This window comes from Copadichromis virginalis, linkage group LG7 (assembly GCF_057382275.1).
Source record: "Copadichromis virginalis isolate Kocher_CV1m ecotype Utaka linkage group LG7, C_Virginalis_male_GT1.1, whole genome shotgun sequence".
NCBI lineage: Eukaryota > Metazoa > Chordata > Actinopteri > Cichliformes > Cichlidae > Copadichromis > Copadichromis virginalis.
In genome coordinates this window covers 23,966,940-23,993,335 of record NC_140624.1, presented here as the reverse complement: position 1 = coordinate 23,993,335, position 26,396 = coordinate 23,966,940, and the positions used below count along the sequence as shown (strand labels likewise).

Below are 26,396 nucleotides of genomic sequence, written 5' to 3'. Positions count from 1 at the left end.
AAAGAAATTCATGAAGTCATTAGCAGTTAAGGTCAAAGGAATACTTGGGTCAGCAGAGCTCTGACTCTTTGCCTGGCTGCTCTGCTGAACAGAAACTGTTTTCCTCTATCAGATGTCTAATCATTGAGGGCTTTTTAAAGAGTAGCAAAATATTTTTTCCAGATCAGAAGAAGGTCTTCTAATTTAGTGAAATGCCATTTCCTCCCTAGTTTAAAAGTTGCCTGCTTTAAGACAGGTGTGACTTATACAAAGCTGTACGTTTCTCTGCTTTGTTGAGTCATAGTTGGGCTGTTACATAGGTAACAAGATAATCTGTCTCTGAAGGAGTAAGATTCAGGTAGCTGCTCGCATCATGAGTCAGTACATGGTATTATTGAAGATAACAGTGCAAGGATCATGTCTTTAAACTTTGTTACAGCACTTTCAGAGAGACCTCCACTGTAATGAAATGTATTCCCATTATTGTAAATTTACATTTAAAAAATGGTCAGACAAGACATGTTTTCAGGGAATACTGTTAAATACTCAGTTTCTATGATGTACCATATGTCAGGACAAGATTCAGAGTGTTTTTAAAATGACGAGTCAGTTCATTTACATTCTGAAAGAAGCTAATTGTGTTTAAATCACATACAGTGTGGAGGCTGTTGCTCTCAGCATTTACACTAATGTTAAAATCACTTTCAACGATGAGTTTAAGTAATGCTCAGTCAGTTGTTTTAGCTGTGTGTTTTTGTGGCTACCCTATTTAGTAATTAACCCCCAAAAACAATTAAATAATTTCAATATGTGTTAGGACAGCTTGAAAAACCACGTGCTCTTTGAGAGATTTACAGCGTCAAACACTCTTAGACTTTTTTTTTTTTAAACAGGCTGTTTCATCTCAATGTAACATTTGTTGATCCAGAAAGGAAGACCATTTATCAAAACCCAACATGTTACATTTTCCTGGGTTGTAATGTAAACATGTTGTAACATTACATTACAGCTTTTTTTTATGTCGTCAGCAGGGTGGATACATGAAAATAAATGCTGTTATTCTGTGCCTTATCTGCTCTATATTTTATATTATAGTTCCGCTAATATTTCAACATAATCTACAATGTTCTCTAATTGTTACGTTATTTCGTATTTCTGCAGAGCTGAGTATCCTTTTGAAGAAAGTGTTTCGTTTAGTCGTTCAGGTTGTTCCTGCAGGTGGAAGGGGGCAGAGTTTCACCATTAAATCTCGTTTGGCTGTAGGAAACACCTCCCTCCGCTTTTCGGATGGGGCGGATAGAGTTGCACCCGGGACACCCGTCAACTTTTCTGAAACATTCCGATAAGTGTCCGACGTCCTACAATGCCTGGACTGTAACTCACTTTGGATCGCCGGTCTGTTTTCTTGTGCTCCTGAGTCATGGCTCCATTTGGAAAAAACTTCCTTAAAGCCCGAATGAAAAACAGGTAACTTGATCAGATGAGTATGAGCTTTCTTTAAACCTGTTGAGTGTGTTTCCCCCCAACTTCGAGCATTAAAAAAAGACGTTACAATGAAATGCGTGAGGGAGACGATTTACGCTCAACTCGGCGCGCATCGAACTACGAATGAGCAGCACAAAATAAAACGCAGTTAAGTTGTTAATTTAGTTCTGCATATCATCTTTTTGACTATTATTATTGTTTTAAAAAATGATGTCTCCCCGGTCCAGTTAGAAAAACTGACAAACCTCCATACTGAATTCCAAGGAAATAATATACACTTCCGTGGAATATGAGATTTTGAGCGTCCTTTTTTTCATCAAGGTTATTACTATCTTAAACCAATTCATTCTTAATTTCCTTAATACTATTTGGGGAGTAATATATATTAATTTTACTAATACTATACATGAACGATTTTATCAGTGTGCCAATGAGTGATGTGCCTTTTAGTGGTGGTCTTTGTTTGTTTACAACACTGCAGGCCTACTGTACATTAGCTTGTAAACGTTTGGACTTTCTTCTGCTATTATAAAAAAACGCACACACATATGTACACGTACAAAGTAGTAGAGATCATGTAATCTGTATTACCATAATTTGCTTTTTGCAATTTCCCTAAGAGCGTAGCTTGGCCTTTTGATGTGCTTCTCTCTGCAGCTGGGGTCCAGCTACAGTTCTGTAAAGGCAAGGAGGAAAGTAGAGTTACTGAGCCACAAGCTGTCGTCTCTTATTGGTGTAGACATTCTGCTTCTTTTGTTGACTACAGACTTTTGTTGTGCAGAGCTGGTAAACAGAGTTCTCTTTCTGAGTATCTAGGTCATGATTGAATCCCTTGCTGCCAAGATCAAGACAAGGAAAGTTAAAGGGTTTTAATTATCTTTACTCATTAAGGGTCTCAATTAACACCAAACACAGCAACAACGCTGAGAGGTATGGTAGTGTACAGTGCTAAATTACAACACTTTGACAGAGGCACCATCAGCAGAATTGATGCATTTTCACATCACACAGAGCTGAGATGAATTATCTTTGATAACTTCAAACAGTCTGACTGAAGTTGTCTCCAGTGGCTGTCTTATTTTTTTTTTTCTTGCATAGTAATTATCATTGAGGCACCTATAATTATCTCAAGTGTTTAGATCTTTAGACATGTCAAACGCTTCACTTCGGAGACACCTGAGGCTGGCTCCTACTCGAGGTGAAACTTTGAGCTGGATGTTGACAACATGTGCAGTCGGAGCAAGCCGAAGCATCAAAATATTCACAAAATAAGAAAACGTTAATGTTGATTTGGTAAATGTAAAAAATATTGGAATATTCCATACTAAAATCAGGGAGTCTGATCCTTCAAACAACAGGAAATACAAGCCTCAGAATTATGTGACCAAAGCAATGTAGTGACCACTTGCACTAAGCCACCACTATAGCATTGTTAATTAGTTTTTAACATTGCTAGATTAATACAAATTTGCAGGCTGCTGAAAGCAATAAAAAAAAGACAGTTTGTGTTTAAAAAGGACAGGGGAAGTCATTTCTTTTAATGAGAAAGGGTTGTTATGGTGATTTAGATACTTCCTGTGGGCAAAAGATAATAGGGGTGGGCGATTTCACATAGGAAAGGAACAAACAGGGTGTGTTGTGTCTCTGCTCACAGATGCTTATCAGGGAAGGAGTCTTCCCAGAGATCAACATATCCAGATAAAAAAGTCACATTATTTCCTCAGCAATCCCTCATTCTTATCCTCAGATAAGAACAAGAGGAAACGTCTCCTGTCCAGCATCCAATAGTTTCTCTTCTGCATTCTCTGTGTTAAAGCCAAGCCAGACAGACACTTTGTAGATACTTTAGACTAGTATGATTTATTTGTTTTGGCTTGGATTTCTATATCTTACCTTTTTTAGTAAACCCCTATTGTTTTATATACACCAGTCAAACCTATAATTTGTTAGATAAACTACAAGTGTTGGTCTCGAAGAAAGAGAAACTTTGATTAGTGTAGGAAATGCAAATGCAAGCTTCTTATTGTCCCCTTTCACTTGTCTGATATTATTGACATTTATGTTTTTGAAGAAAAAAAAAGTGCAGAGGTCATGAGTCTGCAGTGCATTGTGTCATATCCTGCAGCGCACATTCAGTTTCCTTTTAAAGGAAATACAGCTGAAAAATGTCTTCACTTCATCTCTAGTTGATCCAGTCACCCACAACTTTTTATCAGAACTTGTTCTTCCAGTCAGCATTAGTTTAGTCATAAAATCAGGATGAGTAAGTAAGAAATGTTGGATTGCACATAGGCCTTTTTTTCTGGTTTTAACTTGAGGTTAGCATTTGTGATTTGAGGATTTATGTTTACTTATTTGATTGTACTTAGCTTGGCTTAACTGAACAGATCAAGATGCCAGTAAAATTCATGACTTTTCCATCAACCTCGTGTTAAGTGCTAATTATGAGGTATTACAGCTATGAAAACCACAAACAAAATGAAGGCGTTAGCATAAATCACACAGATTTTAATTTTGAATTGGTTGATGCTGCATAGAAGGTGAATTAATCTATCTGGGGTAAGTTTGATCGTTTCACTCAGGACTGTTTTGAGCTGTAAAAGCAAACCTGTGATCTTATCAGCAGCAAATATAATCAAATCCAAATATACTCACGATTCCATAGTGAGACGTGTTGACAGCAGAGGTTAAAGGTGTCACGGCTGCCGAGGCGAGCCGTGTGGATATAGAAGGAGGACCCAAGATGCAGGCAGTGGATGAGATACCGGTGGTTTTATTTACAGAGGTGTAGTGGCAAACAAACAGTGGGGCATAACAAACAACTAAAGACACAGACTGACACGGAGGAACACAGACGAACCGGCAACAGGCAGGAGAACACACAGGGCTTAAATACACACACCAGTAATCAGGGGATGAGAGACAGGAGGGCAACACAGCTGGGAGGAATCTGGGCTGACGGGACAGGGGAAAAGTAAACTGATCACACTCACATACGACGCGGACCTTCACAATAAAACAGGAAACTCAGATACATGGAACCAGACAAGACATTGAACTAAACAGACAGATTCAGATGCGGACTCAGAGGCAGATCGAAAATATAACACACAGAACTCAAACAATAATAATCATCATCATCATCATCATAAACTAGAAAATGATAACTAAAAGCGCTGGGTCACCGACCCAGGACCATGACAGTACCCCCCCCTCAAGGGCTGGCTCCAGACAGCCCAGCAGAAACACAAAAACGGACCAAAACCAAAAAAGAAAAAAACACCCGACCAGGGTGGGCGGAGGGGGCCCAGGACGGAGGGACAGAGTCCAAAAGGCCCAGATGGTCAAGTTCAGGAGGCCGACCATGCGAACGGCAGCGGGGCCGGTCCCGATGCCGGCCACGCAGTAGGCAGTGGCGTGGAAACAGTTCTGGGGGCCGACCGTGCGGACGGCAACAGCGGCGTGGAAACAGTTCTGGGGGCCGACCGTGCGGACGACAACAGCGGCGTGGAAACAGTTCTGGGGGCCGACCGTGCGGACGGCAACAGCGGCGTGGAAACAAGTCCGGAGGCCGGCCACGTGGAAGGCAGTGGCGGCGTTCAGGAGGGCGTCCACGGTGGCGGAGATGCCCAACAGGCGGCCAGGCAGATGACCGACGATGTGGAGGTGGTAGTAGGGGACCTGAAGGCTGCGTGGCCCCTGCAGCCCCAGGTGAAGCGGAGGCTGGACCAGACGAGGCGGAAGCTGAAGCGGAGGCTGGACCAGACGAGGAGGAGGCTGAAACCGGGCCAGGCGACGCTGCTGATGAGGAGGCTGAAGCCGGACCAGGCGACGCTGCTGATGAGGAGGCTGAAGCCGGACCAGGCGACGCTGCTGATGAGGAGGCTGAAGCCGGACCAGACGAGGATGAAGACGCAGAGGCTGAAGCCGGACCAGACGAGGATGAAGACGCAGAGGCTGGACCAGACGAGGATGAAGACGCAGAGGCTGGACCAGACGATGAGGAAGACGCAGAGGCTGGACCAGACGGGGATGCAGAGGCTGGACCAGACGGGGATGCGGAGGCCGGACCAGGCAAAGCAGCTGATGAGGATGCTGAAGCTGGACCAGGCAAAGCAGCTGATGAGGATGCTGAAGCTGGACCAGGCAAAGCAGCTGATGAGGATGCTGAAGCTGGACCAGGCAAAGCAGCTGATGAGGAAGCTGAAGAGGAGGCCACTGCAGGTGATGCGGAGGCTGGACCAGACGAGGATGAAGACGCAGAGGCTGGACCAGACGAGGATGAAGACGCAGAGGCTGGACCAGACGATGAGGAAGACGCAGAGGCTGGACCAGACGAGGATGAAGACGCAGAGGCTGGACCAGACGATGAGGAAGACGCAGAGGCTGGACCAGACGATGAGGAAGATGCAGAGGCTGGACCAGACGATGAGGAAGATGCAGAGGCTGGACCAGACGGGGATGCAGAGGCTGGACCAGACGGGGATGCGGAGGCCGGACCAGACGGGGATGCGGAGGCCGGACCAGACGGGGATGCGGAGGCCGGACCAGACGGGGATGCGGAGGCCGGACCAGGCAAAGCAGCTGATGAGGATGCTGAAGCTGGACCAGGCAAAGCAGCTGATGAGGATGCTGAAGCTGGACCAGGCAAAGCAGCTGATGAGGATGCTGAAGCTGGACCAGGCAAAGCAGCTGATGAGGATGCTGAAGCTGGACCAGGCAAAGCAGCTGATGAGGAAGCTGAAGAGGAGGCCACTGCAGGTGATGCGGAGGCTGGACCAGGCGAGGATGAAGACACGGAGGCTGGACCAGGCGAGGATGAAGCAGTGGCTGGACCAGGCGAGGATGAAGCAGTGGCTGGACCAGGTGAAGCGGATGAAGCCGAAGCATGCGCTGGACCAGGCGACGCTGAGGATGCTGAATCCGGACCAGGCGACGGCGTGGAGGATGCAGCAGAGGCCGGGCCAGGCAACGGCGTGGAGGATGCAGACGGAGGCGCTGCAGCAGATGGCGGCATGGATGAAACTGCTGCTGCAAGCGTGGATGAGGCTGCTGGTGGAGCAGCTGGTGGCTGGATGGGCTCCTCGGGCCCCCCAGCTGACGAGGCAGATGGCTGGACGGGCTCCTCGGGCCCCCCAGCAAAAACAGTCTCAGAACCAGTGGGCACTGGAGCCCCTGGCACACACAGAACAGAACCAGCAGGTGCGGAGACTTCTGGCAGGAACGCAACAGAACCAGCAGGTGCGGAGACCTCTGGCAGGAACGCAACAGGACCAGCAGGCACACGGGCCTCTGGCAGGAACGCAACAGGACCAGCAGGCACACGGGCCTCTGGCAGGGACAGAACAGGACCAGCAGGCACACGGGCCTCTGGCAGGGACAGAACAGGACCAGCAGGCACACGGGCCTCTGGCAAACACATAGCGGCCTGCAGCTGCGCAGAGCATTGACCCTGCTCAGACAGCGACAGCTCTGTGCAGTCCTCAGCTGGCTTCTTAAACTCCAGGGGTCCAGAGTCTGATGGGGGCTGAAACCCAGCCTCTGGGGAGGCCCTGGAGTGCATCTCAGTCTCAGAACTGGCCAGCCTTTGAGGAATGTTGACATTGTTCTTGGGTTTGTCTCTCTGCTTAGAGTACGGAGTTGTTGAACTGTCCGTTATGGGTTGGACTGACATGGCTTGCTGTACAGGAGGAGTAGGTGAAGGTGATGGCTGAACAGGTGGTGGAGCAACTGACACAGGATGCAGGGCTGGTGACTGCTGAACAGGAGGCTGAACTGAGGATAAAGCTAATGATTCTTCTGCTAACCGGGCTACTGACTGGGCCATGGATTGTAACAGGGTTTGTAATAAGTCTGGCTGTGACTGTAATTGAGCTATGGATTGTGAGGCTGAATGTGGCGGAGGTGGCGACTGGGCTTCCGGCTGGGCGGCTAACTGAGCTTCCGGCCGGGCGGCTAACTGAGCTACCTGCTGGGCAGCTGGCTCAACAAACACAGCCCCGGAATAAACAGTCATTCGAGCTGGCGAAACAGACGGAGTGTCTTTTCCACTCACCACAGCCGGCAGTTCTGAAGTCCTACTCTCCGGCTGTGGGGCGACGCGCCGACGGCGCGATCGTCGCTTCCTCCCGGGCGAAACCTCCGGCGGGCTGGGCAAAACCTCCGGCGGGCCGGGCAAAACCTCCGGCGGGCCGGGCAAAATCTTCACCGGCGGGCCGGGCAAAATCTTCACCGCCAGGCTGGGTTGGGAAGCGGTAGCGGCTGGAGGGCGAAGGTGCAGCTCATGAAGGAGGAAGTCCCGTGCCAGCGGGTGAAGCGAGTCTAGCAGCCAGGAGTGCGCAGAGAGTAGCTGCTGTAGCCTGGCTTCTACAGCGCGGTGGAACTCTTCTTCCTCCTGCTCAAGCCACAGGTTTACCAACCTTGCGACCGTGTCGGTTACCTCCTCCCGAAACTCCTGGGTAGGTGCAAATGCTGCTGGGTCCATGTTGGCCGGTTCGTACTGTCACGGCTGCCGAGGCGAGCCGTGTGGATATAGAAGGAGGACCCAAGATGCAGGCAGTGGATGAGATACCGGTGGTTTTATTTACAGAGGTGTAGTGGCAAACAAACAGTGGGGCATAACAAACAACTAAAGACACCTAAACTGGGAGAACTAAAATAACAGACCTGGGAGCATATGACAACGGATGATGAATAGCAGAGAGACGCAGACGAGGAACAGGACTCCGTGGAACACAGGGTAACAGACTGACACAGAGTTACACAGACTGACACGGAGGAACACAGACGAACCGGCAACAGGCAGGAGAACACACAGGGCTTAAATACACACACCAGTAATCAGGGGATGAGAGACAGGAGGGCAACACAGCTGGGAGGAATCTGGGCTGACGGGACAGGGGAAACCTAAACTGATCACACTCACATACGACGCGGACCTTCACAATAAAACAGGAAACTCAGATACATGGAACCAGACAAGACATTGAACTAAACAGACAGATTCAGATGCAGACTCAGAGGCAGATCGAAAATATAACACACAGAACTCAAACAATAATAATCATCATCATCATAAACTAGAAAATGATAACTAAAAGCGCTGGGTCACCGACCCAGGACCATGACAAAAGGACATGTTTGCCTATCTGCTATCAAAGCTTTGTTTCTGTTGAGCATATTTGCATCTCTTTTTCGTCATTGATCTGCCAAAACATGTCGGGACACTTTAGAGCTATAACTCTGTCATTTGCTATGACTTGCTCAAACCACCAGCATACAGGCCTCTGTGGTAACTTGTACCTTGCAAACTTATCACACAAGTGGGAACTGTTAATTCCTTCCAGGTTGTCATTATGAGCATTACAATATGCTACCGCAATGCAGCCGTAACGTAATCATCCAACACAGAAGCTGGTACGGAAATTCCTATAATTTAAGGTTAAACTGAACTTAGACGTGTGGGTAGTTTCCTCCCGCACGTCCCAGTTCTAACTGGATATCTCTGCCTCTAAGTTCAAGGTGAGGTCAAGTGGGTCTGCTCAGGTTTCTCGGGTTCATTCAAGTGTGAATTTAAAGTCGAACCTGTACTGTGCCAGTTGCCGTGCAACATCCGTCTTCACCCATAAGGGCTTTATATTTTAGTTTTTCTTGAAAGTATGTGTCATCTGAAGCTGTAATTCAACATTAGCTTTGAGTTCATTACACTATCAGTGTCAGCTTTGTCATTTACCACCCAGCAGTGTGACCTATGAAGGCACCCTCATTTGCTGCGTCTGGAACTGCTGTGTAATCCCAAGCTATGAATATCAAATGGCACCCAAAGTGACAGCCCTCATAAAGTATGTGGTGCGATGCAATCAGCGCAGCAGTGCATGCACTACTTGTGTATCTCTTGTCAGAGTCCTAACAGTTTGCCATGCATCTAATTGTTTGCTCTTAAAAAACACCGCAAAGTTCTGGTTAACTACATTTCAGCCAGTACAGTAAGTCAAAGTGGTGATGTCTGTGAGGCTAAGCCAGCACAATTCAAGTTGCCATTAATGGAGTCATATTCCTGCAGTATTCTTTCCAAAATAAACACAGCAGAAGAATCATTGTTCTATGAGGTAGAGCTTTAAAGAAAAAATATGCTATCGTTTAGGCTGAGGGGCTAGTGTACAGCCGTCTTTAATACCCTTTAGTACCCTGATAAAAATTGCTGTTTTCCTCAATAAGAAGCAATGTAAAAAGCCATAAAAGTGCAAGTTAGGTACTGTTTACAAGGTTGTGTCAGTGACAGAAAACTTCCAGGAATTGCTGGGAGTTTATGTGGATTTTGATGTACTAGCAGTTGACTCACAACCCTGAGGCTTACAGGGGCCTTAAATGTAAGTGATAATGCTGTTAGCTGCAGAAATGCAAAGCAGGATACCAAGAGCTTTCAATAAGTTCTGCCACAGCAGGACACAGACTTCACATCTACTAACTGCTGGGAATCATTGAGGCTTTGCCATTTTGGCTGCATTGCATAAGCTACAGTGTTTAGACATTCTCCAAGTCAATTCACACTGGCATTAGTTGCAGCATGTGTATCTGGACCTTAACAATCAAAGAACTCTAACAATAAATATTCCTTTAACTAATTTGGAAACTAAATTAGACTCATAAAAGTCATTCTCATGAATAAATGAAATATTTATTTCTTTTTCGTCCAAATAAATCATTTGCTTTCAGTTCCAATGTGTTCCAGTGATAACGCATAATAGAAACTGTTAGCTCTTTCTTCACAGTAGAATGAAAATTAAAAGTAACCATAGTGAGCAACATGGAATCTCTTTTCCTCCCTTCCTCCTACAGTGCATAAAACTATAGTGGCAGGATGTTGCCTGAGTGCTGGTGATTGTGGCCTGAGACAAATACAGGTGTTTCCCTGCCTAACTGTACTGTCTTCCTGCACAGCTGTGGCCTTGGGTCACCCTTTCTGAAATAGCCAGTGTATGTACAGCATGTTTATTCGCCTGCAAGATTAGAAATGAGGACAGTGTGTGACAGGTTCAGGTTTATTGGAAACATCTGCATTGTGTATTTACAGATGTGTAGTATAGCTATGCTGCACTGAACATGTAATGATTTTGTTCCCTTTTCCTTTACCTTTCTTCTTTCGTGCCCTTGCACTTCTTGCCTCAGCCATTCTTTCATCCTTGCAATACAGTATAACAGTGGCTCACAAAATATTTTTTGGCCCCATATAATGAAATTGCTCTGATTTTTGGATTCCTCATCACATGCTGAGAAGGTGGGAGAGGTTTTGACCCATTAATGCACATGTGAAAGTAACCTTTAAGTATTGTTTTATCAATAATAAATAAAATATGCATAATTGGTCAGGTTTACCACTCGTAATTCATCCAAATGAATTTGTTTTGTACATAGCATTTTAATTTAAGCTGACAACGACACTATGTTTAATAAAAGTAATGGGTTAAAAAGTGAAATAATGTATTGTATTATATTATAATAAGACTTTTTCAAACACACCACAAACTTGCCACAGTTGATGCCATGGTTCATGCCCTAACACATATTGACTGCTCTATGATGTTGAGCTGTTGTGTCAGATAAGCTCATTTTTTAAGCATGTGGCCACTATGTACGGTGTACTGGGTACACCGCCTGTTTTCTTTCCTGTGCAGCAGTAGCACTGGGGCTGTATTGTATTGGGTGAAGTTGGAAATTCCATGGTCAAAGCAACAAGGGTTGTTGTCTATTAAATGCTTGAGGCATGTTGGAATTGTTTGGCCTACACATAGCTCAGGTATTTGCTTTGCTCCGGTTTTCTCCTAGAGTCTCAATAACCATTAACCAACCTATGAATTGCATTCCTGAGACCTTATTCGCCAGATGTTTACACTATGCTCCAGTTGGGTGTCCATGTGTTATGTGGGAACCAATACATTGTGGTATCAGTCTGTCAAATCTACAAACTGAGAGATAAGCCTCTTTCTCCCTTTGAATAATATACACAATGTCTTAGACATGCAGGTTGGGGTATCCTATCTTAATAGGATGTGGCTTGTTTTTTGTTTTTTTTGGTTTGGTTGGTTGGTTTTTTTGCTTCCTCCCGCATTGGTGACGTAAATTAGCATAAGTTGCATTCGGCCAAGGTTATCAGAACAAATAAAGGCAAAGCAGGTACATGATGTAGGGTTTAGATGTGAAGACGTTGCTGCATACCAACCTGAGGAACAACACTGAACTTTGATAGCTGGGCTAAACAAAGGACTTGATTTTAATCCCAAAGTCTGTTTTAATACATTGTAAATATAGATAAGACTTCAGATTTATCTAGATAGTAAAGTGAAATATAATTTTAAAAGGCTTAGATGAAAATCCCACTTCCAGACAAGTGTGTTGGCCCATTCCTTTTACCCATCAGTGTCACTATATCAAATTTCCTGAGAAGCTACAGCCAGATTTCCTTGTTGATGTTTTCTGCTTTTGTTATTTAAGGCTAATTTTTTCAACCTTTTTTTATTCGTAGATGTGATATTATCCAGGATTAGAAGAATGTTTTTCTCTATTACTGTGAACTGACTAAAGAAGTATTGTCTTTTGGGTTGAAAAACCACAGACCAACATTCCTTTAACCCACAAAAATCAGTCTGCAGTTAAACCATCAAAGGAGGAGTTCTACTTTTTTGTGTCTGTGATTTTTATGTGGATAATCTTTCTCTGGGTTTCTTTGCGATTAAACTGTCTGCAATTATAGGAGTATTATGTGTCACTTATTTTTCCCTGAAGACTAGAATTTAACTTTAAATAATTCACCAAGACAGAAACTTGGCAGTCAGAGATTCCCTAATGAAACACATGAATCGCAGAATGTTCCTAACATGTTATCTTTCATATAAATAATAGAGTGATACATCATTCTTTATCCTGAAATCAGATTTAAATGTCTGGTGATGTTATCTTCTTATTTGTGGCCGTCTGCATTGCCGGTGCCTATCATTTAATGACTGGATATTAGGTCCTGAATATTACCGGTGGTTCATTAAGGATGTAAAAAATGAATATCTTCGGCCCATCAGAGGTCAATTTTTGAACAGGTTTTACGATCCATGCAAAAACTTAATGAGGGCCTTGAGGTTAAATAGCTCAGAACTGAACCATTAAGTGATCATCTCTGATGAGTAAGACGATGAGAAACAGTAATAGAATCAAGCCAGGAAGCACAAAATGACTGAATGTAGTTTTCTGCTCATTGACCTAATGGAAAGCCATCAAATAAGGATGCATTCATAAAAACATACTACTTAGAATAGGAAAACAACTTTTAAAGTATTATAGAGAGAGAGACTTATTTTACTTCAGATGGCAAGTATGTTGAAATATGGCTGTCTAAATTTCCTTTTGGGATTATTTATCTAACTACATTTTTTTTAACCCTTTTGTTGAACTGCTGTCTAGAAAGGAGCATTTCTAATCCCCAAATGCACGTGTCTAGAATTGAATTTGTGAACATAACTACTACTATCACTAAAAATGTATTCCAATTCAATTTATAAAGCACCAAAACACAACACCAAGTTAAAGACTTACAATAATACAGAGAAAACAGAGAAAACTTCAAAAATCAGATGTCGCACTTTAGTGACTGTGGGAAGGAAAAACTCCATATTTACAGGAAGAAACCTGCGGCAGAACCAGGCTCAGTGGGGGCCAGCCATCTGCCCCAACTGGTTGGAGGTGAGGGGAAGGAAACACGACCAGCAATCCAAACCCGCCTTAATGCAATGAAACATGAAGGGTTATATTTTAATGTCACAGAGTGTAAACATTGTAGAGCATTAACTTAAGAAAGCATTTCCAAGTTTTCATGCATAGCCAAAGTTGTAACTTTTGTTTTTTTGTCTTCTGCATAGGACAAAAGATGCAGAGCCTGTGGTAGGAAAGGAGATCCAAGTTACTGTCTGCAATGAAGAGAAGGTTGTCTGTGGAGTAACAAAGCATACGACATGTGCAGATATGATTCAGGCATTGCTGGATGATCACAAGTCAGTCCCAGAGAGCAAGCGGCTACTGGATGGAGAACCCAAAGACTTCTGTCTCGTTGAACGGTGGAAGGGTTTCGAGAGAGCTTTGCCACCTCTTACCAGAATACTGAGACTCTGGTATGCTTGGGGTGATCAGAGGCCCTTCATACAGTTTATTCTAGTTAAAACCAGTGATTTCGTGCCTCAGCCTGCTAAGAAAGGTGGAAAGTGCAAAGGGGCCAAGCTGAAGCGATGTGAGCACGGTCGTGCTCAGTATTCCCAGTCTCTGCCAGCGGAAAAACAAAAGCGCATGGTAAAAAAAGCTTTCCGAAAGCTGGAGAAACTTCATATGGAGAGCAAAAGCTCCCTAGGTGCAGAGGAGATCGACCAGATGGTGCAACTTATTCTCAACCAGGACCACACAATTAGAGAGCAGATCCAGCGGATAAGGGAGCTAGATTCAGAGATTGAGCGGATTGAGCTGCAAGTCCAGCAAGAAACCAAGTCGGAGACTTCCTTGGCTCAGGCCTGCAGTCCAAATTCCGAGGCACACATTGAGGAGCAGCTGCAAGAATACTTGTACACCAGCGATGGGGTTGTACAGCTGGACATGGAGGTTCAGAGGCACCAGGAACTCATCCTCCAGTTGTCCCATGAAATTGACGCTGAGCTTAGGAAGGCCAGCCTCGCTCTGGCTCAAGATGAAGACCAGGAAGGAATGGCCACTGGTTCCTGGATCCCCGCTGACACAGACGAAGCATTTTATACTGCTGAAATCGAGAGGCTGCGGGGCGAACTGAATCACAGCCTCTTCACCGGTGTTTCCATTCACAACCAAGCTGCTGAAATAGACAAGCAGATAAAGTACTTTGACAATACACTGGTTTCTAAGGATCAAGAGTGCTGGCAGCTAGCCGCCCAGCTGAGCTCATTGCAAATCACGGACAGCACAGAGGAGGAGCAGCCCATAACAGTCCAAGGGAAAAGTGAGACCCAGTGCGGCATTTCTCAGACAGTGAAACTCAAACACACCCTGTCCCCTCTAGACATTACAGACACAGACTCAGACACTGGGATTAGCTCCACACACAGTCAGGACTCTCTGTCACCGTGTCTCGATTTCCCTCCCCCGCTGGACACAGACGTTTGAAGAACCCGGTTCACTCAGCAATGTGTTCTTCTTCAGTCACCAGCTGCAGTTTTTTACTCCTCACATGTGCTCTTTGTTTCATGCTCTGTGCTTGCAAAATTAGCAAAAAGACACATTTTCTGCAATTTTTAGTGTCTCCGGAACTTTGTTGCATCGTCATCACACCATGCCAAAAAGAAGAATGTAAGAAATGTCAACTTGGGTTCCAACAAATTAATACAAGAGTACTGTGGTTGATTCTTAAACGTGTTCACAGAAAATTGGTCAAAAATGTTTTTGCAAAGAGTTTGCAAGATGCAAAACATATCCTTGTTTAATATGAATAATTTTCTCAGGTATCAAAGTAACAGATGGTTAGGTATCAGTGTAACATGAAATAATACATGCAAGACACTAACTGAGGCTGTGCGTGCGCTACTTATAATCCTACATTATTGATAGAAGGTTTTCCCATTTTTAATTGCCAACAGAGATGCAAAGACCAATTTTTAGATGTTTAGATTTGTCACTTTAGATGATAGTAAATAAGCTTTTTGCTTTTTGTAAAGTCCTCAAGCTATTTATTAAGTTGCACTTCTTACACACTTAAGGCTATTAACAATGTTTTATATTAAAACAAAAAGATAATAGTTTTGATGTAGTATTTGTAAAAGAAAAATATACTTTAAACACTGTTCTTGACTATTCTGTAAATACAAACCTAGTTTGCCCGATTTCAAATGGTAATTGCTCCTTCTTGATATATCATTATTTAACTGTGATTAGATGACATCTTTCTGTCTAGAAAGGGCTACAAAGTCATTTCTAAGGCTTTCATGATTCAACACTAAGAAAGAGAATAGATAAAAATGGCATCCATTGCAGAGTTCCAAGGTGAAAATCACTGCTGACCAAAAAGAACACAAAACCTTGTGTCACATCTACCAAAAACAACTTGATTCCCGAATATTCTGTGGATTGATTAGACAAAAGCAGAACTTTCTGAAAGGTTTGCATCCTGTTACACCTGACGTAAAAGGTAGCACAGCATTTCATAAGGAAAACATCATACCAACAGTCAAACGCAGTGGTGGTAGTGTGATGGTCTAGGGCTGCTTTCCTGCATCAAGGCTTTGGCAACTCTCTACCAAACAGACTCTATCCTGGCAGACGGCATCACCTGGAACTCAAGTGCACTGAGGTTATGCAGCAGGACAATGATCCAAAGTACGCCACTGAATGGCTTAAATACACACAAAGAGCAATGAGCTCACAAGGAGTCCAAACTGAAATCTAATTGAGATGTTTTGGCATAACATCTCAATTAGTTCATGCTCAAAAATATTCCAGTGGGGCTTAATTAAAACAATTCTGCAAAGAAGAGTAGAACAAAGTTCCTCCACAGTGATGTGAAGGACTCATTGCCAGTTATTGCTAATGTGTAATTGCAGTCCATGCTGCTAAGATTGGCACAACCTGTTATTGGGTTTAGGGGTTTCGTTTTTGACACAAGACCTTGTTGCATTTAGTTATTTTACCTTAATAGATAAAATCATCATTTAAAAAGTGCATTTTGTATTTACCCGGGTTATCTTTGTCTAATGTTTAAAACAGTGTGACAAATATGCAGAAATATAAGATATCAGGAAGGAGGCAAATACTTTTTCGCAGCACCTTATGCTTCTGCAAGTAATATAAGTAATTACTGAGAAAGGCACAATTGTAAAAGAAAAGCTTATTTATTTACTGTAGTTACCAAACTACCAGTTACCAGAATTTTGGGACATTGTGTAAAATTCAAGTAAAAATAAAATGCAATGGGTTCATGAGATCTGCAAATCTTGTAAACCCATTTTGCTCGTAAACATTTCAAACATTTTAATATTTCATGAAAATATTATCTCATTTTGGATTTGGTGACAGCAGCATGTCTCAGAAAAGTTGGTGAAGGGCAAACGAAATTCAAGTTACAACAATTTCTGGTACATAAATAGCTGGTGGGACATTTTTCAGATAATTTGGCAACAGGTCAGTAAAATGACACAGTCTGAAAACATGGGAAGCCAAAAATATGACAAAGAAGACAAAGAATCTTATATCAAATAAGAATGGGAAAACATTCCTCTCCCACGAGTCCAGCAACCGTTCTCCTGAGTTCCCACATGTTTACAGACTTAGGGGAAGCTACACAGCATAAACGTGGCTCTCTTCCAACTTTTTTGTCATGCAGAGATGTGTTGCTGCAGTCAATTTCAAAATGAGCTAATATCTTTTTCTTAAAATGCCACATTTTTCTCAGTTTAAGCATTGAACGTGTATCCTCTTGTTAATTAAATATGGGTTTATGAGATTTGCTTATCACTGCATTGTTTTTGTTTGCAATTTTCACAACGTTCCAGCTTATTTGGAAATGGGTTTGTATTTTTCAGATGTAATTTTGTGACAAATCACTATTCGCTACCTGCCTAATCAAACACTATATTCACTATCCACCAAATTCAATTCACACGCCCTGTGTTTTAACCACTTAAAACATAAGCTATTATAAAGAACAATGTACATCTTGACTTTCATAATAAAAGCTAATACTTTAAATAACTAAAAACACTGTCGTTGGGTTTTTCGGCACCATTTGTTTAGGATTTGATTGTCTTATAAATAAAGCCTAGCAACAGCGCTGACTAAGGAAGGGTATCTTCTTATACAAATCATAGGATTTGAAATCATAGGGCTGCTTGCCACATTTCCAACAGTTTCACATCTAGTTAGGGTCTTTAAACACTTACAAATTGGTTTTGATCAAACACAAATCTACGCCTGGAGACTGGCGTAGTTTTGTGTCCTTTTTGGGAAGAATACATCTTCCAATGTTTTTTATCATTATTATTATTATTTTAGTTGCCATTTGTATAGGCACAAAATCTTGGGTTATTAAAAATGCAAAAAAAAAAAATAGTTAAGCACTGGGCTGCTTCTAGAAAATCTTTATTCTAAGGTTAAAAGGGGGAAAAAACTAGTGTGTCATACCCATTGAATTGAATTAAGCTCTCAGTCACCATAGAGATATGACACAGTTACCTCAGAGTCCTCAGGCACCATATAATCAGACGAGATGGTCACCAGGCTAGCACAAACAACAGCGAACACTCTCCTCATGTCTAGGTACTGCTGACAGATGAACACTTTGTGCTCAGGGCAGAGCTGGGCTGGAAAAAAGCAGAGGATATCTATTTCACACACTAATTGACTCACCCACCCTGCCCTCTGTCTTTGCTCCTTCAAGCTACCAAGTAACCAAGCATGAAAGGCCTGAGAGCTTACAGTTCGAAGCAATCTTGCACTGGCATCCCCAACCTGTTGATGAAATGGAGGTTTATGGTGTTATGGACCAGGCTTTCTATAGCTCCTTTCTACTCCTTTCTGAGAACTCAAGCACTTTCTTCTAGTGTCAATCACATTATCATACATGCACATAGTGGTTTTATCTATACAAAAGCACTTTTATCTAACTCACTCACACTCCGATGGATACATCAGGGAAAACTTGGGGTTTAGTATCTTGCCCATCTTGCTCTTTGAGACATGGGGAACACAGAAATATCTGGGGATTGATCTGACCAGACAGTCTGCTATCCAACTACTAACCAAGCGCTAACATTTTCCAAAATCCGACAAGATCGGATTAGTTTTATTAAACTTTTAAGAAATATACTTTTGGCGCATTTGAAGGAAATGATCAAATAAAGAGCCACAGACCAAATAGTTTTCATTGTGTCATAATAAAGTTTGATTTCCCTCTGATCTATAGAGAGAGCCCAAGCTGTTTTTTGATACTGCATTTTGTAAGTGACCCCACTGATTGTGGCCACAGCAGACTCACTCACTATGAGTCACAGCATCTAGATAGAAGAGCTAGATTGCTTAGCTGTCTGCCGCTGAGGCAGATAAAAGACAGACTGTGGCTACAGCCATGGTTGTACTTTGGTTCTTATGATTACGCATATGACACATTAGCTTATAATGAGTGTTGCACTACGTGCAGAGGTTTTATGACGTATGGAGTGAAAATCATGATTGTGCTAACTAGGCATTGTATTAAACTACTGTGTTCTTTAACGGCTTAGGTGGATTGGTAGCAAATCTTTCATATGTAATGAGAATAACTTTTGTGGCTAACATGCAGGTTAATGCCAACAGGACCACTGAAGGACAGTCACAGCACAACACACACTGAACCGAAGTTACATGTGCTTGAATGATATTGATGTGGATTGTGCTTTGATCAGAGCCACCAGTGCACATTTAAAATGCCACAAAGGCTGGTCCAACCGTAAGTGAAAATATCACGAGGGCCCCCTCACTGAAAAAAAGCATGCAAAAATAAGAACAGGTTGAAACCAAAGTCAGAAAAATCAGCCGTGTCTATGTTGAAAGATCAAATTAAAAATGATAATAATGGTTTACAAGTGCAATGCCGGAGGGTGAAATTTCACTGCATGAGTCATCAGTGCTCTTAATACCTCAGGGGGAGCAACAGAATCAAACTCCTTTGTTTACAAGCATCAATAAATTTAAGAGTTTGAGCATGTGAAGCAATAACTTCCTGAAAAAGTCATGGACACACGAGGAGAATGTGGGTGTTTCTGACAGCAAGTCTGAATTTGGATGAGCCAAATTTTCAAAAATAAAATCTGTTCACATCAAGAGCACAGTGTCGTGCCTCAGACACCACATGATCAACGTAAGCCAGAAAACAGGTTCTCAGATACTAGCAGGAGAATGTGGGGTTCAGAATCAAGGGCTTCAAGTACCTCTGGAACAGCCACATGTGTTGAAGCAGAAGCTTATATGGCTGCTCTTCTTGCTCCAAGACTGTTTAAAGCCAAATATCATTTGGTCCCACAATAACAGGAAATAGGAAAAAGAAATGAGCGATTCAAGTGTTGACAACAGCCTCACTTGCTCTTATAAACCCCCTTCTCAAGTCAATAAGAGCCTCAAGAAGCCATGTGCAAAGCAGCGTGTTCAATAGATGTAATTATAAGGTATCCTATTTCAACAATATAGAGAGCGAGGATCTAATGGCCTTGCTGCTGTTCATTCTTATGGTTGAGGAGAATGTTGAAGTCCAAACTGTCTGTGAGTCTCATATGAGAGGGTCTATGTTCCTGGCAGGGCTCTGCTGGGCTGTTTGTGATTGAATGAATTTAGGAGGCATTAAAACACAAAGCTGGATGTTGAAATCTCAGTTTGGTACTGGCTAGCATTGGAAGTAATAATCATTTAAAGTCTGAACCATGAAATTATGGCCAGAATATTCAAATTCTTTGTAATTGAAGCATTTTGTTGTTTTGTTTTTTTAAACCTTCCATCAATTTTTAAGAATAAAACACGTTTGGTTTGCTTAGAAATGCAATGTGCAATTTATTGTGCCTTTTTTTTTGGGGGGGGGGGGGGGGGGGGTCATACCGATGTTGTTAAAGTCTCAAAAACTTAAAAAAAAACTTGTGTATGAAATATGATGCACTAGGCATTAAGGGGAAAATGTATGATCTGTGATAACCAACCAAAATTAAATAACTGCTATGCTAATAGATTTCAGAAAGCTCATAAGTGAGCAGCAGGCCACGACACAGAAGAGCTGCAGCGGTGGTTATAGCAAGTGGCTGCATACTTTAACATCTCCATTTGAAATAATTTAGCACATCAAGCGTTACATAATTACACTTTGCACTGTACGATGAACTGAAATGTAAAAGTTCTGGATTAGGTCGAATAAAACAAAAATACTAAGAGGAAGCCAAAAGAAAGTAGATCCAAAATAAAAAATTTCCATTGCAACCTCTGCAGGGGTCTATTGAAAATGGCAAATAGAGGTCTTAAAATACAAACTCACCTCTTTCTGCAGTTAAACGTGTTCAGGCACCTACTGTGCTCAAATGGCAGTAAATATTAAAATGAACAGAGATTTTGGCTCTGGTTCTTTAGGGTGTTAAGGAGCTGCTTGTTCTTTCGCAAACTATTTGCTGCCAAGGCAGCTGACGCACCAAAAGACATTTAACAAAGATTGGGTATACATTTCCAATCATGGGCAGGCTGAAAAGCCTCAGAAGCAGTGCTTAAGCTGAAAGGGGTAAAAGAAAACTCCATTTACTGTCAAGGTGCCTTGAAAATATGCAATGTTTTAAATACTTCCCACAGAAATACTTTTTTTGTTTGAAGGACGCTGCAGGTAACATTTACCTCTTCTCTCTGCTGCAGATCAGCAATTCAAAGACTTACCAGCTCACAAGTGTGTTTGCTGACAACAATAATTACATCTACCAAAATGACAATTAGAGACACTGCAAACCTGTCTTTGTTCAGTCCATCCAGTTACTACAACTGGGCAGTTTGAGTAAACCATAATCTGGCATCAGCTGCCTGTGCTGAAGATGAGAGCTGATTTTTTAATGTATATTTTTGTGTGTAGTATATCTTTACCCAGAAACATAGTATCTCAAATTACAGACAAACAAAAACATGCTTGTCAAAAAGATCAAAGAGGAATTTACTAAATGTATTAAATCTATTACATCTATCTGATGTTTTTATCTCAGCCTTGAGAAAACCAGATCTTTTAAACTCAGAAAAAAGTGAATCAATAGTGAGGAAAACAATGTGCACACCGTCGTATGCAAAGTGTGCTGCAGCTATGGTTTGTTAAGCAGCGTTCAAAACCTGGGAGTATCAAGATGAACTGATAATTGTCATTTCAAGTTTGCGAATGGTTGACTGAGTGAGCTCAGGAAGCAGCTTCCAACCCACAATTCTTGTGTCTTGGAGCAAACCTAACAACATGAAGAGCTGGTTTAAATAATTACTTAACTGTCACACTCCTGTCCTGTGAAAACAGGTTTTAAAGGCACAACCCTCTGCTTTTAAGATCATGTTCAGAGTGAAAAATACTTAATTAGGCTTTTTCCAGATGGCTCGGGTAACTGCAAAGTGCCGGTTACCATAGCTATAACTAATGGCTCATGCTACTGAGGGACTTCTTGTGATGCATCAAACATTTCTGCTTCACCCCCACTTTTTGTCATTAAATATTATTTAATTTCTCTCTCTCTTCCGTCCAATAGTTTGCACAGTTTGTAGTGCATTTTCTCTCTTTTCTGACCTTGTCCCCAACTACTCTAGAGGGTTTTTTCCTGTTAAGCTGATGTTTTTTGTCCCCACCGTCTTCAAGTGCCTTCTCATGGGGGAACACTTGATTCCTTGAGGTTGTAGGTTCTTTACAATAGAAAACACCCAGATAGGACTGCTATTTGAATTGAAGCTTTTGTTTGATCTCAAAGGCACAGTAAATTGCCAGCAAGGACACTGACATGATTCCTTTTCACTGGAATAATACTGTAAAATTCTTACAGACGCCATTACTACTCCGAGTTTGTGGCAGATGAGGTGAGACAGAAAAATCCAGCTGACTACCGTGCCTAATTGTTGAGTGAAATGAACAAATTCTAAATCATCACTGTAAGTTCAGTGGCTTGTAAAGCGGGGAAATGATTGAAGAAGCGTGCAAAACACATTCAGTTTTTGTTTCCACGTGTTTGTGTGGAGAAACATTACCACAGTACACCCAGCAGTAAATGTAGTTTTATTATACTAAAATCAAAGTATCTGTGTCTGTTTGTGTAACTTCCCTCTCGCTATACATACTGAATTCAGACTGGGGAAGTTTATTTTATGAGTATGACCTGGAATTAAAGCAAAACACATCAGGATCGTTTCTTGCATCAAATGCTGTTTATGTGGCATTCCAACAGTCCCAGCAGCCAGCCCCAGTCAGTCACATCTGAGTTCACCTTGGACAAATTGGGACCTGTCAAAGTAGTTTAAATGCCTTGGGCTTAATTGCCTTAATCAAAGCACTTTTGTAGTGCCACCCATCCAAAAGCCATGAAGCCAAGTCATGAGTCACCCTATAAAAAAGCCCAAAGTGCAATAAACTATGACTGCTGCCAGATAAAAGCAAGAGTGCAAACAGGGAACCGCGCGAGTGAGTGTGTGTGCACGGTGTGTTAAAGATAAAATTTCAGAAATGTGATCTGGGTCGTGCGGTTGTTTACTGCAGAAAATTTTTTAATTTGTTCCCCAACATTAATGTTTCTTTGCAAATCCTTTGAATCCTCCCACCACCACTTCTCTCCTTGTAGCTCCTGTAAACACATTTTCTTTTGGCGTGGATGTTAATTTTCCTCTTTATTAGAGTTGCTGCCCTGGCCTTTCGACAGGTGTTCTCTGATGCTGCTCGCTGCCCCCGCAGACGTTTATTACAAGACTGCCACTCAGACAGTCAAAGGCACAGACAGAAAACATGGTTCCAGTTGGTTCAAACAGAGGAAGAAATGGAGAAACGAAAAGTTGGATTTTGCTCTGTGGCTGAGCTGCTCTAGAAGCAGAAATAATCCAAGTGGGAGAATGAAAGCTCAGTGGGCACAATCAAACAAAATCACATTCTTCTGGCAAAGTAACATTAGACTGGAGGTCCAGTTCAGTCAGGTCAGAGATGTAAGAGCCACCTTTAGTATAAAGCCCTTCAGATAAAAGCCAAAAAGCACATTTTAAAGCTGCATTAAGGTAGAATTCCTAAGGATTTAATCCTAAACCGGTTAGTACTCACATTCTTGTGAGTCAGCAGGTATACAATTATTGTCTGATTTATTTAAACTGTGTGTGTTGATCTTAATTCAGGGTAACCTTTTACAGTTGTACAATATCATCTTTCAAAGAAGTGGGCTCCACAACAGTTATTATTTATATTAATATCAGGCCATTTACCTGGCTGAATGAATCAGAATCTAGTCTAATCTAGTGCTCTTAAAGCATCTGGCATAGGATCAATTAGTTCCATATTTTCATATAATTTCCAGATTTATTTAATCATATTTGTATTTCTTGGGCGAGCATTTCTGAGCGACATCGGTTGTCTCACAGAAAAATTGCATATTTAGCTCAGATTAAAAGATCATCAGCATGACAATGACCAGAATGTCAGTGTCAAAATTATTCTTAAAAAGCACATTTTGAACCAAAAGCACTGGTAAGAGGTCCTGAACAATAATTTCCTTGGGAAGTTGGGTGAATAATAGGAATTTGTGAAGAAAGAATGTGATAACACCTAAAGCCATGCACCTGTGACGAAACAACGGTTTGTTGAACAAAACGACTTACATGCATGAGGACCTAGTGGCAGGTGCAGACATGTTTTAGGTGTGAGTTATCCTTCAAGAGTGACAGATGGTTCAACCAGTCACCTGCCAAGGATTTGCATGCTCTGTTGCAAACGGCTTCTAAAGAATATTTCTCAGATTAGTCTATAACAAAAGACCCAGAACAACAGGTTTGGTTGCCATTATTATTATAGCGCAATATGAAAACTTTTTACATTTTTTTAAATTATACCTAATTTGGTCCCATCAAGGCTGTCTCCTTGTACCTCTGAGGAACACATCCTGCATAGTGTGTCACGAGTTATGCAATGTGGCCCCAATATAATATAAATATAAGCAGAAGACACAATGGGGATGATAACGGGAACACGATGGAAGGATAACAGACGTTATGACAAAGGCCAAGGGGAGAACTGAGTCTGTAAATACACACAGGGTGATTAGGACAAAGGGCAATAGATGGGTAAACAAGCCGGTGCAACAGCTTAAGATAAATAAGATACAGGAAGTAAAACTAAAACATGATGCCAGAGTCTGAAACAAGGAGCAGTTTGGAGGATTGGCCAGATGGCCTGTGGCAGGGACTAAGCAGTTCACGGAGCCAACCAGAAGGCCAGCACAGGGGCCAAAACAGTTCAGAGGGTCGACAGGAGGCCAGCAAGGGAGACCCTCTGGTAGCTTACCTTATTTCACTCCTACACAGCAGTCATTAGGATTCTTGTGTTTAATGAATGGCCAGGGTCAGCTCATATAGGTCAGGTCATCGTAGTCTAAGGAGCTTGGAAAGAAAAGCCATCTATGTCCACCGTGAATGACCAGAGGTGGAGGAACAGAGGTGGTGGCTTACGACACCAACTGTCTGCCCTCTGTAATCCAGTGTTGAGATCCCAGATGCCTTAACGCCCACTCACATCCACTCACTAAATCACATGATAAGGTGGGGCTAGGTTTCACAATGGTTTCACCTGAAACCTTGGCTGATTGTGACCCAAACCTGTTTTCATACCTTGGCTCGTGTGATTAGGTAGAGGATCAACAGGGGGTCCATGACCCTCTTGGGCGCACTCCCATAGGGCTTAAAAAACGAGATGCTCCACCAATTGCTCTTAGAACTGAAGAAGCTTCTCGGATGAGAGGTGAAACGTCGTCAAGAAACTTAAAGAAGTCCAGATGCTGCATATATGTGCAGTGATGCAGATTCTTGTAGGCTCAGAACTGGACTGTTATACTGCAGCGACTGATACACAGTTGGATAGGCAGTGACATCATACACAGAAGTAAAAAACATTTAAAAAGTTGTAACAAGTAAAACTTCTTCTTCTAAACATTACTCAAAGAAAGAATTCCGGCCCTATTTTAGAGCAGGTATTAGTTAAATTAAAACAAAAATCTCCAGCCACCCTACCAGCTGTTTTACGCAGTAGCTTTCTTTGAGCTAAATCACCATACTAACATGCATGCTGCTATCATTTACAAGATTTACTAATTACCACTAAACAAAGATCACACAGGAGACTGATACGAATCTAGTTTGTTTTGCAGTTTTGTCTTTGGTAATACGTATCAGACAAATTAGAATTAGAATTATTATATGATTATAGTGTTAAGAGATACAGTCCAGTTACCATAAATATAGCAATCGATTAATTGGATTCGATTCAATTAATCACCATAACAGTTGCCCCTAGGTACTTTATATTGTAAGGTAAAGACCCTACAATAATCCAAAGAAAGCAGAGAAAACCCCAACAACCATATTGCCCCCAGTGAGCATGATCTTTGGCAACAGTGGGAAGGAAAAACTCTCTTTTAACAGGAAGAAACCTCCAGCAGAACCAGGCTCAGGGAGGGGCGGCTGGTTGTCTGCTGCAACCGGTTGGGGTGAGAGAAGGAAAACAGGATAGAAGACATGCTGTGGAAGAGAGTCAGAGATAAATAATAACAGTTATGATTATGATTAAATGCAGTAAGGTGTATAAACACACAGTGAGTGAATCATGGGAATCCCCCAGCCTAGACCTACTGCAGCATAACTAAAGGAAGATTCACCCGATCCAGCCCTAACCATATGTTTTATCGAAAAGTAAAGTTTTAAGTCTAATCTTAAAAGTAGAGATAGTGTCTGTATCCCAAATCCAAACTGGAAGCTGGTTCCACAGAAGAGGGGCCTGAAAACTGAAGGCTCTGCCTCCCATTCTACTTCTAAATACTCTGGGAACAACAAGTAGGCCTGCAGTGCGAGAGCGAAGTGCTCTAATGGGGTGATACGGTACTTTGTGGTCATTACGATAAGATGGGGCCTGATTATTTAAGACCTTGTACATGAGGAGCAGGATTTAGTCCAGCCTAGAAGTAATAACTGCATGAACTAGTTTTTCAGTGTCACTCTGAGACAGGATATTTCTAATTTTAGAGATATTGCGCAAATGGAAGAAAGCAGCCCTACATATTTTTTTATATGTGCACTGAAGGACATATACTGGTTAAAAAAAAAAAAAAAACCTCCAAGTTTCCTCACAATGCTACTGGAAGCCAGGGTAATGCCATTAATGCCAGTAAGAATATGATTAT

General features: G+C 42.3%; 1 protein-coding gene across 1 annotated transcript; it reads left to right on the top strand.

The window, feature by feature from the left end:
- The first annotated feature begins 1,204 nt into the window (after window positions 1–1,204).
- rassf9 (Ras association domain family member 9) lies at window positions 1,205–17,405 on the top strand. Its single transcript, XM_085462622.1, has 2 exons — window positions 1,205–1,446; window positions 13,371–17,405. Exons 1-2 carry the CDS (start codon window positions 1,400–1,402, stop codon window positions 14,629–14,631), a joined length of 1,308 nt encoding a protein of 435 aa, XP_085318748.1. The 5' UTR covers window positions 1,205–1,399; the 3' UTR covers window positions 14,632–17,405.
- The last annotated feature ends 8,991 nt before the right edge of the window (window positions 17,406–26,396 follow it).